The sequence below is a fragment of the Rana temporaria genome, chromosome 5, assembly GCF_905171775.1.
Source record: "Rana temporaria chromosome 5, aRanTem1.1, whole genome shotgun sequence".
Taxonomy (NCBI): Eukaryota; Metazoa; Chordata; class Amphibia; order Anura; family Ranidae; genus Rana; species Rana temporaria.
Genome location: NC_053493.1, coordinates 14,283,260 through 14,299,825, shown reverse-complemented (window position 1 = coordinate 14,299,825; position 16,566 = coordinate 14,283,260). Strand labels below are relative to the sequence as shown.

The following is a 16,566-nucleotide window of genomic DNA, read 5'->3' as shown; positions in this document are numbered from 1 at the left end:
ACGTTAGGCTTTTCCCGGTGTATAGTTGCCCCTGCTATATGAGGCGCAGCCAATGTTAAGTATGGCCGTTGTTCCCGCGTCGAAAATTTATAAAAGTACGTTGTTTGCGTAAGTCGTTCGTGAATGGTGCTGGACGTAATTTACGTTCACGTCAAAACCAATGACGTCCTTGCGACGTCATTTAGAGCAATGCACGCCGGGAAATTTTAGGGACAGCGCATGCGCAGTTCGTTCGGCGCGGGGACGCGCTTCATTTAAATGAAACACGCCCCCTACCCGCCGAATTTGAATTCCGCCGGGTGATTTACGCTACGCCGCCGCAACTTTACAGGCAAGTGCTTTGTGAATAAAGCACTTGCCTGAAAAACTTGCGGCGGCGTAACGTAAATCAGATACGTTACGCCCGCCCTAATTTACGCCGAGATATGAGAATTTGCCCCAATGTTCTTTTGGCATTTTTCTCTTCTGGCCAAATGTTCTTTTATGACGGGCAGCCATATAAAATACCATATTGTGGCCACTAGATGGAGCTGTAAAGTATAGGAAATACATATATTTACAGTGGAACCTCAGTTTACGAGTAACGCGGTTAATGAGCATTTTGAAAGACGAGCGACTTTAAAAACAAAATCCTGACTCGGTTTGCGAGTGTTGTCTCGAAAAATGAGCAGAACTCAAGCTCTCTGTCTTCTCTCTTCTCCCCGGACAGATTGGAGCTCTGTCTGTTTACATTGACAGATCTCTGTTCTGTCTCTGTCAGGAGAGATCGCAGGTGGCCGGCGTTGGCTCTACGTTGCGCCATGTGTGCGCCACCCTAGAGCGAGATACAGTGGACCCTTAGTTTACGAGTAACGCGGTTAATGAGCGTTTTGAAAGTAGAGCAACTTTAAAAAAAAAAAATCCTGACTCGAAAGTGTCTCGAAAAACAAGCAGAATTCAAGCTAATGGGGTGCGCAGTACCGCATTTAGCCAGAGGTGCGGGAGGGGTGCCGATGACACTCGAACGGTTCGGAAATACTCAGAATCACTCGGATATACTTGGAAATACTTAGTTTCCGAACCTTACCAAGATTTCACAAGATCAGGCGAGCTGTCCCCGAGCATTTCCGAGGCTCTCCGGCGCCCCCCCCCCCACCTCTGGCCACGTGTGGTATTGCAACTCATGACAACTCATGGGGCCCCCGGGCAATAGAAGATTATGGGGCCCCTGGCCTTACACGCCAGGAGGCAGTGCAGAGGCAGGGCAGCTAAAATCTCGGAATTTTCACATCAAAGGCACGTCGGTTTCGGACATATATCAGGGACAGATGTAAAAAAAACATAGATTTTTTCATACTGTCCCTGGTTTTACTGAGCCTGGCAACCCTGATGGGGCCCCCTAGTGGCATTGGGCCCCTGGGTATTGCATGCCATAGAAGTCAATGTGGAACGAACTATCTTTGTTTCCATTGACTTCTATGGGGAAACTCGCTTTGATATGCGAGTGCTTTGGATTACAAGCATTCTCTTGGGACGGATTATACTCGTAATCCAAGACTCCACTGTATATCTTTGTTCAGTGTAACGTTTATGAGAATGCTAGAGGGAATTGGCAATTAAATGTTGTCCAGCAGTGTTGGGGGCCCCTGTATCTCTCTATAAAGAGGTCTTCAGGAAGAAAATATTATTGATGTTGTTTTTTGATTAGGTAAGAGTGCTGGGAGAGAGATCTGCAGTTATAAAGGGTCAGCACAATCAGGCCCGGATTTACTCTCTATGCCGCCCCAAGGCCGGCCCACCGGGAAAGTCCCGATGGCCAGTCCATCCCTGCCCCCTGTTGCTGCAGCGCCGCCCCTGCACCCACTGCCGCCCCGAGGCCTGGCCTTGGTGGCCTTGCCTGGAATCCGGCCCTGAGCACAATGGCAGCAACCTGGGTGATAATACAGCCTTAAATCTCATACAAGCTCTGTGATTGGATGTAATAGTTAGAAGTTCCTCACCGTGTCCTTCTTCTTCTTCTTCCATCAGATGTGGATGAGTGTCAGCTGGCAGAGGTGACGGGTCTTCAGGCCTGTCCCCCCCGCTCCACCTGTCGCAACACGCTCGGCTCCTTCACCTGCGCCTGCGATGGCGGCTTTGTTTTCTCATTGGGCGGTAAAAGATGTGTCGGTAAGTACAGAGAGGAATTGGTGACCGTGTGGCAGAAGCTTCTACAGGGCAATCCGCAAAGTATTCACAGCGCTTCGCTTTTCCACATTTTGTTATGTTACGGCCTTATTCCGAAATGTATTAAATTCATTATTTTCCTCAAAACTCTACAAACGATCCCCCATAATGACAACGGGAAAGAAGTTTGTTGGACATCTTTGCAAATAAAAAAAAAAATCCCATGTACACCGGCGATCGCCCCTGACAGAGACAGAACAGAGATCTCCAATCTGTCAGGGGAGAAGAGAGAGGTCTGCTGCTCCTAAAGATTAGGAACAGAGGGCCAGATCCACATAGAAATGGATAGGCGCAGCGTATCAGAGATACGCTACGCCGCCGTATCTTACCTGGCTTTAAGTCGAATCCAGGAAGATTTTGCGCCGGCGTAGTGTATTTCTGGCGGCGGAATTCAAATCGGCGATTAGGGGGCGTGATTCATTTAAATGATGCGCGTCCCCACGCCGATTGAACTGCGCATGCTCCGTTTCGAAATTTCCCGCCGTGCTTTGCGCGAAATGACGTCGCAACGACGTCATTTTTTGAACTTAGACGTGACTTACGTCCATCCCTATTCACGGACGACTTACGCAAAAAATTAAAAAAATTCAAATTTCGACGCGGGAACGACGGCCATACTTAACATGGCAAGTCTATCTATACGCCGCGAAATAGCAGCTTTAACTATACGCCGGGAAAAGCCGACTAGAGACGACGTAAGAGAATGCAACGGCCGCGCGTACGTTCGTGGATCGTCGGAAAAAGCTCATTTGCATACCCGACGCGTACAACGACGCGAACTCCACCCAGCGGACGCCGAAGTATTGCATCTATGATCCGAAGGCGTACGAAGCCGTACGCCTGTCGGATCTTACCCAGATGCCGTCGTATCTTGGTTTGAGGATTCAAACTAAAGATACGACACAGGAAATTTGAAAGTACGCCGGCGTATCAGTAGATACGCCGGCGTACTCTCTCTCTGGATCTGGCCCATTGTTTTTTTTTCAAAATTGTCGCTCTTTTTTTTGTTTATAGCGCAAAAAAAAAAAAAAAATGCAGAGGTGATCAAATACCATAAAAAAAATTGTGGGAAAAAAGGACGTAAATTTTGTTTGGGTACAGCGTCGCACAACCGCGCAATTGTCAGTTAAAGCGACGCAGTGCCGAATCACAAAAAATGGCCCGGTCATTAAGGGGGCAAATCCTTCCGGTTCTTAAAGTGGAGTTCCGTAATTTTTTTTTTTTTATAAGAGTGAACAGCTTCAAATACCGCAGCTTCTGACTTTTAATATATGGACACTTACTTGTCCGGGGCGCTCGTGATGTCAGTAACCAAAGCCAATCTGTCCCCCGGCTCTTGGGTGGAGGCGCTGCCATCTTCGGTAGGGGAATCAGGAAGTGACGCCTTGCGGCGTCACTTCCTGGTTCCCTACTGCGCATGCACGACTCGCGCTGCGTGATCCCACTGGTCCTTGCTGTCTTCTGGGACTTTTGTGTCTCCAGAAGACAGCAAGGGGGGGGGGGGGCGGAGGAGGCGCCGGAAGTGGCGTAGGTAGCCGCGGGTGGCTCGGAAGTGGAAGTGGGGTATCTATGCCCGGAAGTGGGAGCAAAATGCCTGTATTAGACAGGTATCTGCTCCCCCCTGAAAGGTGGCAAATGTGACACCGGAGGGGGGGGGGGGATTCCGAAAAGTGGAAGTTACATTTTTGGGTGGAACTCTGCTTTAAGTGGTTAAAGGCACGCAAGGGTTGGGTGGGAAGGGGTTAAAACTAAAACTGAAAAACTAAAACAACATTGACCCAAAAACATTATACTTTCCCTTAAAAAAAAAAAATATATATATATATATACAGTGTATGTATATATATATATATATATATATATATATATATATATATATATATATATACAGTATATATATACTGGGCCAGATTCTCGTAGATTGGCTTAAAACTGCGGCGGCATAACGTATCTGATTTACGTTACTTCGCCGCAAGTTTTACGGGCAAGGGCTTGATTCACAAAGCACTTGCCTGTAAAGTTGCGGCGGCGTAGCGTAAATCCTCCGGCGCAAGCCCGCCTAATTCAAATGATCCGGGTAGGGGGCGTGGATCATTTAAATAGGGCACGTTCCCGCGCTGAACGTACTGCGCATGCGCCGTCCCTAAAATTTCCCGACGTGCATTGCGCTAAATGACGTCGCAACGACGTCATTGGTTTCGACGTTAACGTAAATGGCGTCCAGCCCTATTCACGGACGATTTACGCAAACGACGTAAATTTTTAAATTTCGACGCGGGAACGACGGCCATACTTAACATTGGTTGCCCCTCATATAGCAGGGGCAACTTTACGCGTCGCAAATCTAACGTAAACGTCGTAACTTCACTGCGTCGGCCGGGGGTACGTTCGGGAATTCGCGTATTATGCTAATTTGCATACCCGTCGGGGAAAATGATGGAGGCGACACCTAGCGGCGGAAAAAAAAAATTGCATTTAAGATCCGACAGCGTAAGAGCCTTACGCCTGTCGGATCTAATGGTTATCTATGCGTAACTGATTCTAAGAATCAGTCCCATAGATACGACGGGCAAGATTAGGACTTACGACGGAGCACATTGCGTTGCGCCGTCGTAAGCCCTTTGAGAATCTGGGCCACTGTATATAAAGTTAGGTATAAGTATCATATTGCATATTGATAATATGTTGATTTCTCTTCAGCCAGCAGGTGGAGCTCTAGTCTCCTGTTTCCATATTTAGTAGGATTACTTTTCAGCTGTGCTTTATAGAGAATTGAATAGGGAAAAGTCTTGGCATGTTGGTTTGCTATCACACTATAGGCCATTATCTCACCCTTCATTGTGATTGGCTGGCTAATGATTTGGTTTGTGGTTTAGGAATCAGACTGACTAATTGTGATATGTGTTGTGATATGGACAGATGTTGACGAGTGCACGTTTGAGGAGAAATGTCGCCGGGAGTTGGGCAACCTGTGTGTGAACACTGAGGGGAGTTACCGCTGCAGCTGCCATGCTGGATTTCGGGAGCTGGGACTCTCTTGTGTCGGTGAGTGACCCCCCCCCCCAGTAAATAATGTGCTATATATTTGTCCAATGGACCTCCTGGAAATAGTTGGCATCCTTCCATAGAATCCGAACCTGTTATCTTCTTCTATAGAAGGTGGAAGAATGGTGATCAGGTCCAGGACAAGAGGGGTGGGCAGAAGGGACACGTGCCTCGGATGCAATGTTGACATGTGGAGAGGGGTACACTGGGAACTTCAGCTCCATTCTCCAGCTGCCTCACTGACAGGAGTGACTGGGGGAAGGGTACCCAGCTTCACCCTGAGTACTTGAGGACCTTGTCCTGGCATTGATGCTGAGGTCCAAATTGTTTGTAGAGAATGGAGGAGCAGTATTGAACTCAAATACAGTGGAACCTTGGATTACAAGCATAATTCGTTCCAGAAGAACTTGTATATCAAAGCACGTTTCCCCATAGGAATCAATGGGAACTCAGATAATGAGTTCCACAGTGACTGCTTTTGTATGCAGTACCGCATGTGGCCAGAGGTGGGGGGGGGGGGGGGGTGGCGCCGGAGACACAAGGAAAAGTTTAGAGCCGCTCAAGTGCACTCTCGGAAACACTGGCCTGGATTCAAGAAGCAATTGCGCCTGTGTAACCATAGTTACACAGCGCAATTGCTTACTTGCCCCGGCGTAACGAATGCTCCTGATTCAGGAACCTTGTTACGCCGACTGCAGCCTAAAATATGCGCGGCATAAGGCTCTTATGCCACGCATATCTTAGGCTGCATTCTTGCGATGGCCGCTAGGTGGCGTTCCCGTTGTGCTCAGCGTATAGTATGCAAATTGCATACTAACGCCGATTCACAACGTTACGCGAGCCCTGTGTACGCAGTTTACGTCGTTTCCGTACGGCGTTTTTCGCGTAAGGCTGCCCCTGCTATTAGCAGGGGCAGCCAATGTTACGTATACCCGTCGTTCCCGTGTCGCGAAATTTCAAATTTACGTAGTTTGCGTAAGTGATTCGTGAATGGCGCTGGACGCCATTCACGTTCACTTTGAAGCAAATGACGTCCTTGCGACGTCATTTGCCGCAATGCACGTCGGGAAAGTTTCCCGACGGAGCATGCGCCCTACGCTCGGCGCGGGAACGCGCCTAATTTAAATGATTCCCGCCCCCTACGGGATCATTTAAATTGCGCGCGCTTACGCTGGGCATTTTGCCGGAGCGCCCACGCAATTTACGGAGCTACTGCTCCGTTAAACAAAGGGCAGCGCAGTAAATTTGCGGGGGCGCAGGGCAAAAACGTTGCCCTGCGCCTCCGTAAAAAATGCGCAAATCTACCTGAATCCTGGCCACTGTTTCTGAGGGTTTCCGAGTGTCTCCGAGTGTCAGCGGCGCTCCCGCACCTCTGGCCAAATGCGGTACTGCACACCCCGGAGGCTTGAATCCTGCTCATCTTGTGAGAAAACGGTCGCAAACTGAGTCAGTATTTCTAAAAAAATAATAGGTTGTATTGCGAAACGCTCGTAAACCGTGTTACTCGCGATCCGAGGTATTACTGTATTTATAATTGCATCCTCTGGCGCAGTAAAAATTGTGGAAGAAAAATGATAAATTCTTAGCAGCGGGTTCATGTATAACACTGCCCACCTGCTGCTCCCTTTCAGATATAGACGAGTGTGCTGACACTCCATCCATATGTTCGGGGATCGGGGTCTGTGAAAACGCGGTTGGGAGTTATCGCTGCGGATGTCCTGCCGGGTTTCGTGGTAATGGGACTTTCTGTGAAGGTGAGGAGGGTTTCGTAGTCCTGATGAGGTAGCTGGGTGTTTGTATGGATAATATTATACTATAGTTCTAATGCCTTTATTATAAAACAGACGAGAACGAATGTTCTTCTGGTAAAGGCACCTGCGACACGAACGCTCGATGTGGAAATGTAATCGGATCTTATTTCTGCCAATGTTATCAGGGGTTCAATGGAGATGGACACACCTGCTTTGGTAAGAATATAATACCTGTCCCAACTGTACTGATTTGTTATCATTTATACATCTTGCAACTCACCTGTCCTCATTCCTCACCCTCTACTTACCTTAGACCTCACCTGTCCTCACTCATCACCCACTACTTACATTAGACCTCACCCGTCCTCACTCATCATCCTCTACTTACATTAGACCTCACCCGTCCTCACTCATCATCCTCTACTTACCTTAGACCTCACCCGTCCTCACTCATCATCCTCTACTTACCTTAGACCTCACCTGTCCTCACTCATCACCCTCTACTTACCGTAGACCTCACCTGTCCTCACTCATCACCCACTACTTACCTTAGACCTCACCTGTCCTCACTCATCACCCACTACTTACCTGAGACATCACCTGTCCTCACTCATCATCCTCTACTTACCTTAGACCTCACCTGTCCTCACTCATCATCCTCTACTTATCTTAGACCTCACCTGTCCTCACTCATCACCCACTACTTACCTGAGACCTCACCTGTCCTCACTCATCATTCTCTACTTATCTTAGACCTCACCTGTCCTCACTCATCACCCACTACTTACCTGAGACCTCACCTGTCCTCACTCATCACCCACTACTTACCTGAGACATCACCTGTCCTCATTTGTCACCCTCTACTTACCTTAGACCTCACCTGTCCTCATTCGTCACTCAGTACTTACCTTAGACCTCACCTGTCCTCATTCGTCACCCACTACTTACCTTAGACCTCACCTGTCCTCACTCATTACACTCTACTTACCTTAGACCTCACCTGTCCTCATTCGTCACCCACTACTTACCTTAGACCTCACCTGTCCTCACTCATTACACTCTACTTACCTTAGACCTCACCTGTCCTCACTCATCATCCTCTACTTACCTTAGACCTAACCTGTCCTCACTCATCATCCTCTACTCACCTTAGACCTCACCTGTCCTCACTCATCATCCTCTACTTACCTTAGACCTCACCTGTCCTCACTCATCATCCTCTACTCACCTTAGACCTCACCTGTCCTCACTCATCATCCTCTACTTACCTTACACCTCACCTGTCCTTACTCATCATCCTCTACTTACCTTAGACCCCACCTGTCCTCACTCATCATCCTCTACTTACCTTAGACCTCACCTGTCCTCATTGATCATCCTCTACTTACCTGAGACCTCACCTGTCCTCACTCATCATCCTCTACTTACCTTAGACCTCACCTGTCCTCATTGATCATCCTCTACTTACCTGAGACCTCACCTGTCCTCACTCATCATCCTCTACTTACCTTAGACCTCACCTGTCCTCACTAATCATCCTCTACTTACCTTAAACCTCACCAGTCCTCACGCATTATTCTCTACTTACCTTAGACATCACATGTTCTCATTGATCATCTTCTACTTACCTTAGACCTCACCTGTCCTCACTCATCATCCTCTACTTACCTTAGACATCACCTGTCCTCACTCATCATCCTCTACTTACCTTAGACCTCACCTGTCCTCACTCATCATCCTCTACCTACCTTAGACCTCACCTGTCCTCACTCATTATCCTCTACTTACCTTAGACATCACCTGTCCTCACTCATCATCCTCTACTTACCTTAGACCTCACCTGTCCTCACTCGTCATCCTCTACTTACCTTAGACATTACCTGTCCTCCCTCATCTTCCTCTACTTACCTTACACCTCACCTGTCCTCACGCATTATTCTCTATTTACCTTAGACCCCATCTGTTCTCACTTATCATCCACTACTTACCTTAGACCTCACATGTCCTCACTGATCATCCTCTACTTACCTTAGACCTCACCTGTCCTCACTCATCATCCACTACTTACCTTAGACATCACATGTTCTCACTGATCATCCTCTACTTACCTTAGACCTCACCTATCCTCACTCATCATCCTCTACTTACCTTAGACCTCGCCTGTCCTCACTCATCATCCTCTACTTACCTTAGACCTCACCTGTCCTCACTCATCATCCTCTACTTACCTTAGACCTCACCTGACCTCATTGATCATCCTCTACTTACCTAAGACCTCACCTGTCCTCACTCATCATCCTCTACTTATCTTAGACCTCACCTGTCCTCATTGATCAGCCTCTACTTACCTTAGACCTCACCTGTCCTCACTCATCATCCTCTACTCACCTTAGACCTCACCTGTCCTCACTCATCATCCACTACTTACCTGAGACCTCACCTGTCCTCACTCATCATCCTCTAATTACCTTAGACCTCACCTGTCCTCACTCATCATCCTCTACTTACCTTAGACCACACCTGTCCTCACTCATCATCCTCTACTTACCTTAGACCTCACCTGTCCTCACTCATCATCCTCTACTTACCTTAGACATCATCTGTCCTCACTCATCATCCTCTACTGACCTTAGACCTCATCTGTCCTCCCTCATCATCCTCTACTTACCTTAGACCTCACCTGACCTCACTCATCATCCTCTATTTACCTTAGACCTCACCTGTCCTCACTCATCATTCTCTACTTACCTTAGGCATCACCTGTCCTCCCTCATCATCCTCTACTTACCTTAGACCTCACCTGTCCTCACTCATCATCCTCTACTTACCTTAGACCTCACCTGTCCTCATTGATCATCCTCTACTTACCTTAGACCTCACCTGTCCTCACTCATCATCCTCTACTTACCTTAGACCTCACCTGTCCTCACTCATTATCCTCTACTTACCTTAGACCTCACCTGTCCTCATTGATCATCCTCTACTTACATTAGACCTCACCTGTCCTCACTCATCATCCTCTACTTACCTTAGACCTCACCTGTCCTCACTCATCATCCTCTACTTACCTTAGACCTCACCTGTCCTCACTCATTATCCTCTACTTACCTTAGACCTCACCTGTCCTCATTCATCATCCTCTACTTACCTTAGACCTCACCTGTCCTCACTCATCATTCTCTACTTACCTTAGACCTCACCTGTCCTCACTCATCATCCTCTACTTACCTTAGACCTCACCTGTCCTCATTGATCATCCTCTACTTACCTTAGACCTCACCTGTCCTCACTCATCATCCTCTACTTACCTTAGACCTCACCTGTCCTCACTCATCATCCTCTACTTACCTTAGACCTCACCTGTCCTCACTCATCATCCTCTACTTACCTTAGACCTCATCTGTCCTCCCTCATCATCCTCTACTCACCTTAGACCTCACCAGTCCTCACACATTATTCTCTACTTACCTTAGACCCCACCTGTCCTCACTCATCATCCTCTACTTACCTTAGACCTCACCTGTCCTCACTCATCATCCTCTACTTACCTTAGACCTCACCTGTCCTTATTGATCAGCCTCTACTTACCTTAGGCATCACCTGTCCTCATTGATCATCCTCCACTTAGACATCATCTGTTCTCACTCATTATCCTCCACTTACCTTAGACCTCACCTGTCCTCACTAATCATCCTCTACTTACCTTAAACCTCACCAGTCCTCACACATTATTCTCTACCTACCTTAGACCCCACCTGTCCTCACTCATCATCCACTACTTACCTTAGTCCTAACCTGTCCTCACTCATCATCCTCTACTTACCTTAGACCTCACCTGTCCTCCCTCATCATCCTCTACTTACCTTAGACCTCACTTATCATCCTCTACTTACCTTAGACCTCACCAGTCCTCACTCATTATTCTCTACTTACCTTAGACCTCACCTGTCCTCACTAATCAGCCTCTACTTACCTTAGACCTCATCTGTCCTCCCTCATCATCCTCTACTCACCTTAGACCTCACCAGTCCTCACTCATTATTCTCTACTTACCTTAGACCTCACCTGTCCTCACTCATCATCCTCTACTTACCTTAGACCTCACCTGTCCTCACTCATCATCCTCTACTTACCTTAGACCTCACCTGTCCTCACTTATCATCCTCTACTTACCTTAGACATCACCTGTCCTCACTCATCATCCTCTACTTACCTTAGACCTCACCTGTCCTCACTCATCATCCTCTACTTACCTTAGACCTCACCTGTCCTCACTCATCATCCTCTACTTACCTTAGGCATCACGTGTCCTCCCTCATCATCCTCTACTTACCTTAGACCTCACCTGTCCTCACTCATCATCCTCTACTCACCTTAGACCTCACCTGTCCTCACTCATCATCCTCTACTTACCTTAGACCTCACCTGTCCTCACTCATCATCCTCTACTCACCTTAGACCTCACCTGTCCTCACTCATCATCCTCTACTCACCTTAGACCTCACCTGTCCTCACTCATCATCCTCCGCTTACCCTACTCCTCACCTGTCTTCACTCATCATCCTCTATCCATCCTACACCCAATTGGTCCTCACGCATTAACCTTTATCCGCATCTTACCTGTCCTCACTCATCATCTTCTATCCATCCCATAACTATGCTTATTTCTCGCTTAGCTTCTACTCTCCATCTTTGCCAATGGCTCATTCCTTCTATTTCTTATATTTCAGATATTGACGAGTGCTCTGTAAGTAACGGTGACTGTGAGCATCTGTGTGTGAACCAGGTTGGAAGTTTCCAGTGCCAGTGTCCCCCGGGGTACCAGCTGGAGGAAAATGGCAGGAACTGTACAGGTATGAGAGGATCTTGGTGGAAACTAATGATCGGCACTTTGTGGAGTTTTGTATTGAAACTGTGTGGAGGAAAACCCAAGGAAAGATCTCTGCCTTCTCTATTTTACAAAACAATGCAATACAATTATGGCCATCTACTGGCCATAATGTGGTATATTCCCTACATGCACAAATCAGGAAAATACCGCACTATGGCCACTAGATGGAGGTGATAATTACATATTGGGCACAATATAGCGATTATTCGTGTTGGTTATGCAAAAGCTTGAGACATTTCTACAGTGAATAGTTTTGTAACTAGAACCCTTAATGATATGACCAGTTTTAAAAAAAAAAACACAGGCCCAGATTCTCAAAGGACTTACGACGGCGCAGCACCATGTACGCCGTCGTAAGTCCTAATCTGACCCGTCGTATCTATGCGACTGATTCTTAGAATCAGTTACGCATAGATATCCATTAGATCCGACAGGCGTGAGTCTCTTACGCCGTCGGATCTAAACTGCATTTTTGTTTTGACCACTAGGTGGCGCTTCCGTCATATTCCGCGTCGGGTATGCAAATTAGCTAGATACGCGAATTCCCGGACGTACGCGCGGCCGACACAGTAAAGTTACGACGTTTACGTTAGGCTTTACCCAGTGTAATGTTGCGGGGCAACAATGTTAAGTATGGCCGTCGTTCCCGCGTCGAAATTTAAAAAAAGTTGCGTCATTTGCGTAAGTCGTCCGTGAATGGGGCTGGACGTCATTTACGTTCACGTCGAAACCAATGACGTCCTTGCGGCGTACTTTGGAGCAATGCACACTGGGAAATTCCACGGACGGCGCATGCGCCTTTCCAAAAAAACGTCAATCACGTCGGGTCACAGTAGTTTTGCATAAAACACGCCCCCCTGATCCAAATTTGAATTAGGCGGGCTTACGCCGGCCGAATTACGCTACGCCGCCGCAACTTACGGAGCAAGTGCTTTGAGAATACAGCACTTGCCCGTCTAAGTTGCGGAGGCGTAACGTAAAACCGATATGTTACGCCGCCGCAAGGATACGCCGTTCTACAAGAATCTGGCGCACAGTTTGTATGTTGCTGTGCTACTCTGTGATTCGTTCTTGTTTTTGTTTGTCAGATATTGATGAATGTCAGAGTGAAAATGGCGGCTGTCAGCAGATCTGCAGGAACACAGACGGCTCATATGAATGTGCGTGTCTGATAGGCTTTCAGCTCCATGTGGACCGCCGTCAGTGTGCAGGTAAGGAATCGGGCCCTATATTTACCAGTTATTGATCTCACGGCCAATCAGTGTTTGATATTGACTGTGTGACTTTGTTTTTCACAGACATTGATGAGTGTAAGATCAATAACGGGGGCTGTTCACACAACTGCAACAACACTGAAGGAGCATTCCGGTGTCTCTGCCCTCTTCACCAGGCCTTGGCCAAAGACCTGAAGACCTGCATCAGTGAGTATTTCAATCTGGTGTAGCCCCCCTCTGGCACCCCAAAGGCAGGATAGCACCCCCAGAGGCAGGGGTGGGCAAACAGTTCACCCCAGGGCTGAGTCCAATGGGCCGACCAAGACCTAGAAGAGACACATGAGCTTTGGGTTCTGTGGGCCAGATTCTCAGAACAGATATGACGGCGTTTCTCCTGATACGCCGTCGTATCTGTTGTCCTATCTATGCGGCTGATTCATAGAATCATTTCCGCAGGTCACTTACACTGAAAACTTGCGGCGGTGTAACATAAACGGGTTACGTTACACGGCCGCAATTCTACGTGAATCTGGCCCCGTATTAGTAAGTGCTAAAGCAAAGGCGAGTACCTCAATTGGTAAGACCATAGACAAGAACCTCACGATCTATGGGCCAGATTCACGTAGAATTGCGGCCGTGTAACGTAACCCGTTTACGTTACACCGCCGCAAGTTTTCAGTGTAAGTGCCCGATCCACAAAGCACTTACCTGTAAACTTGCGGCGGTGTAACATAAACGGGTTACGCTACACGGCCGCAATTCTACGTGAATCTGGCCCCGTATTAGTAAGTGCTAAAGCAAAGGCGAGTACCTCAATTGGTAAGACCATAGACAAGAACCTCACGATCTATGGGCCAGATTCACGTAGAATTGCGGCCGTGTAACGTAACCCGTTTACGTTACACCGCCGCAAGTTTTCAGTGTAAGTGCCCGATCCACAAAGCACTTACCTGTAAACTTGCGGCGGTGTATCGTAAACACGTCCGGCGCAAGCCCGCCCAATTCAAATGGGGCGGGTACCATTTAAATTAGGCGCGCTCCCGCGCCGGACGTACTGCGCATGCTCAGTTTTTAAATTCCCGCCGTGCTTTGCGCGATGTGACGTCATTTTTTAGAACGGCGACGTTCGTAGCGTCCATTCGTATTCCCGGACGTCTTACGCGAAAACAAAAAAGATTTGAAATTCGACCCGGGAACGACGGCCATACTTTAACATGGCTCGACTAAAGTTAAGCCATGTTAAAGCAGGTGTAAATTTGCGACGGGAAAAAATTACTAGCGACGACGTAACGACGGGAAAAACCTTCGTGGATCGCCGTAAATGCTCATTAGCATACCCAATGCTGGAATACGACGCAAAATCCCCCCCAGCGGCGGCCGAAGTATTGCATCCTAAGATCCGACAGTGTAAGTCAATTACACCTGTAGGATCTTAGGGCTATCTATGCGGAAATGATTCTATGAATCAGCCGCATAGATAGGACAACAGATACGACGGCGTATCAGGAGATACGCCGTCGTATCTGTTCTGAGAATCTGGCCCTATATCAGTAAGTCCTAGACCAGAGACAGGGACCTCAGGACAATAACAAAAACAAGAACCTTGGGATTTTAATCAGTAAGTGCTAGGGATAAGGAGATAAGTACCTTAGGATCTATTTTAGTAAATCTTAGACCTGGAACAAGAACCCCAGAATCTATATCATTAAGTCCTATTGCAGAGGCCAGGACCTCAGGATCTATATGAGTAGGCAGTGGCGTCACTAGGGGGTAGCTATTGGGGCTATAGCCCAGAATCAGGGGCCCATAGCCCTGAGTCTCTTGCGGCAGGGTCCCTGCCTAACCAGCGGTGGGTGAGCGGGCTGCATGAGAGAGGCAGAGGAGAGGAGAGAAGCAAGCGGGTGGATGGACGAGCAGAGATGACATCATCTCTCTCTGCCCGCTCCACATCACCGCTCTTCCGTCCTCACAGCCAGTCCTCTTCAAAAAGGTTGGTGACCGCTGCTATGGGCTCTAGCCCTAGATATTTTTCAGACCTAGCAACTCCCCTGTCAGTAGGACCTATAACAGACACAAAAACCTTGGGATTTATTATGGAAAGTGTGAGAGCCAACATAGGGACCTTGCAATGGGCCTTGGTAACTGTATCTGTGAGTTCTAAAGCAGAGGCAAGGACCTTAGTCAGTAATTAGTCCTAGAACAAAACACAAGGACCTTGAGGTGGATCTCGGGATCTGCATCAGTAAGTACTACAACAGAAACAAGGGCCTCGGGATCTATTTTCGTAAATTCTAGACCTTGGACAAGGACCTCAGGTTCCATATCATTAAGTTCTAAAACAGAAGCAAGGACCTCTGGATCTATATCGGTAAGACCTATAACAAAGACAAAAAACTTGGAATCTATATCAGAAAGTTCTAGAGCCAGCATAAGAACCTAGCAATGGATCTTGGGAACTGTATCTGTAAGTGCTAGAGCAGAGACAAGGACCTCAGGATCTACAGTATATAGGTGATTATTTCTAGAGCCAACCCAAGGACCTTGAGATGGACCTTGAGATGTGTACCAGTAAGTGCTAGAGCAGAGACAAGAATACCAGGATCTATATTAGTAAGTCCTAGATCTGGGACAAGGACCTAGGGATCTATATCAGTAAGACCTATAGCAAAGATAAAAAAAAAACTTGGAATCTATAAAGTCCTAGAGCCAGAATAAGAAACTTGAAATGGACCTTGGAAACTGTATCTGTAAGTGCTAGAGAAGAGACAAGGGCCTCAGGATCTACAGTATATCGGTGATTATTTCTAGAGCCAACCCAAGGACCTTGAGATGGACCTTGGGATGTGTATCAGTAAGTGCTAGAGCAGAGACAAGGACCTAGCGATCTATATCAGTAGAACCTATGACAGAGACAAAAACCTCAGGATCTGTATTGGAAAGTCCTAGAGCTAACCCAAGGACCTTGAGATGGACATTGGGATCTGTACCAGTAAGTGCTAGACCAGAGGCAAGGACCTCAGGGAGCTATATCAGTAAGACCTATAACAGACACAAAAAACTTGGAATCTATATTGGAAAGTTTTAGAGCCAGCATAAGAACCTTGCAATGGATCTTGGGGACTGTATCCGTAAGTACTAGAGCAGAGACAGGGACCTCAGGATCTACAGTATATCAGTAAATATTTCTAGAGCCAACCCAAGGACCTTGAGATGGACCTTGAGATGTGTACCAGTAAGTGTTATAGCAGAGATAAGGATCCCAGGATCTATGGGCCAGATTCTTGTAGTTCCTGCGGCGGCGTCGCGTAAGCTATTTACACTACGCCGCCCCAACTTACAGGAGCAAGTGCTGTATTCCCCAAACACTTGCTCCGTAGTTTGCGGCGGCGTAGTGTAATTGGCCCGGCGTATCCCCGCGTAATTCCAAGGGGGCGGCTTGTATTTAAATTAAGCGCGCCCC

The 16,566-nt window shown here is 47.6% G+C and overlaps 1 protein-coding gene across 2 annotated transcripts in view; it reads left to right on the top strand.

Moving 5' to 3' along the window:
* The window catches only part of LOC120939825 (neurogenic locus notch homolog protein 1-like), an 85,374-nt gene that overhangs the window by 15,668 nt on the left and 53,140 nt on the right, over positions 1-16,566 (top strand). The window contains exons 5-11 of one of the 2 annotated variants that reach the window (XM_040352202.1): positions 2,008-2,148; positions 5,125-5,250; positions 6,882-7,004; positions 7,095-7,217; positions 11,732-11,854; positions 12,981-13,103; positions 13,191-13,313. In XM_040352202.1, the coding sequence (XP_040208136.1) occupies positions 2,008-2,148; positions 5,125-5,250; positions 6,882-7,004; positions 7,095-7,217; positions 11,732-11,854; positions 12,981-13,103; positions 13,191-13,313 (882 nt within the window). The remainder of the gene's footprint in view (positions 1-2,007; positions 2,149-5,124; positions 5,251-6,881; positions 7,005-7,094; positions 7,218-11,731; positions 11,855-12,980; positions 13,104-13,190; positions 13,314-16,566) is intronic. The other variant, XM_040352203.1, reaches the window with a different exon arrangement.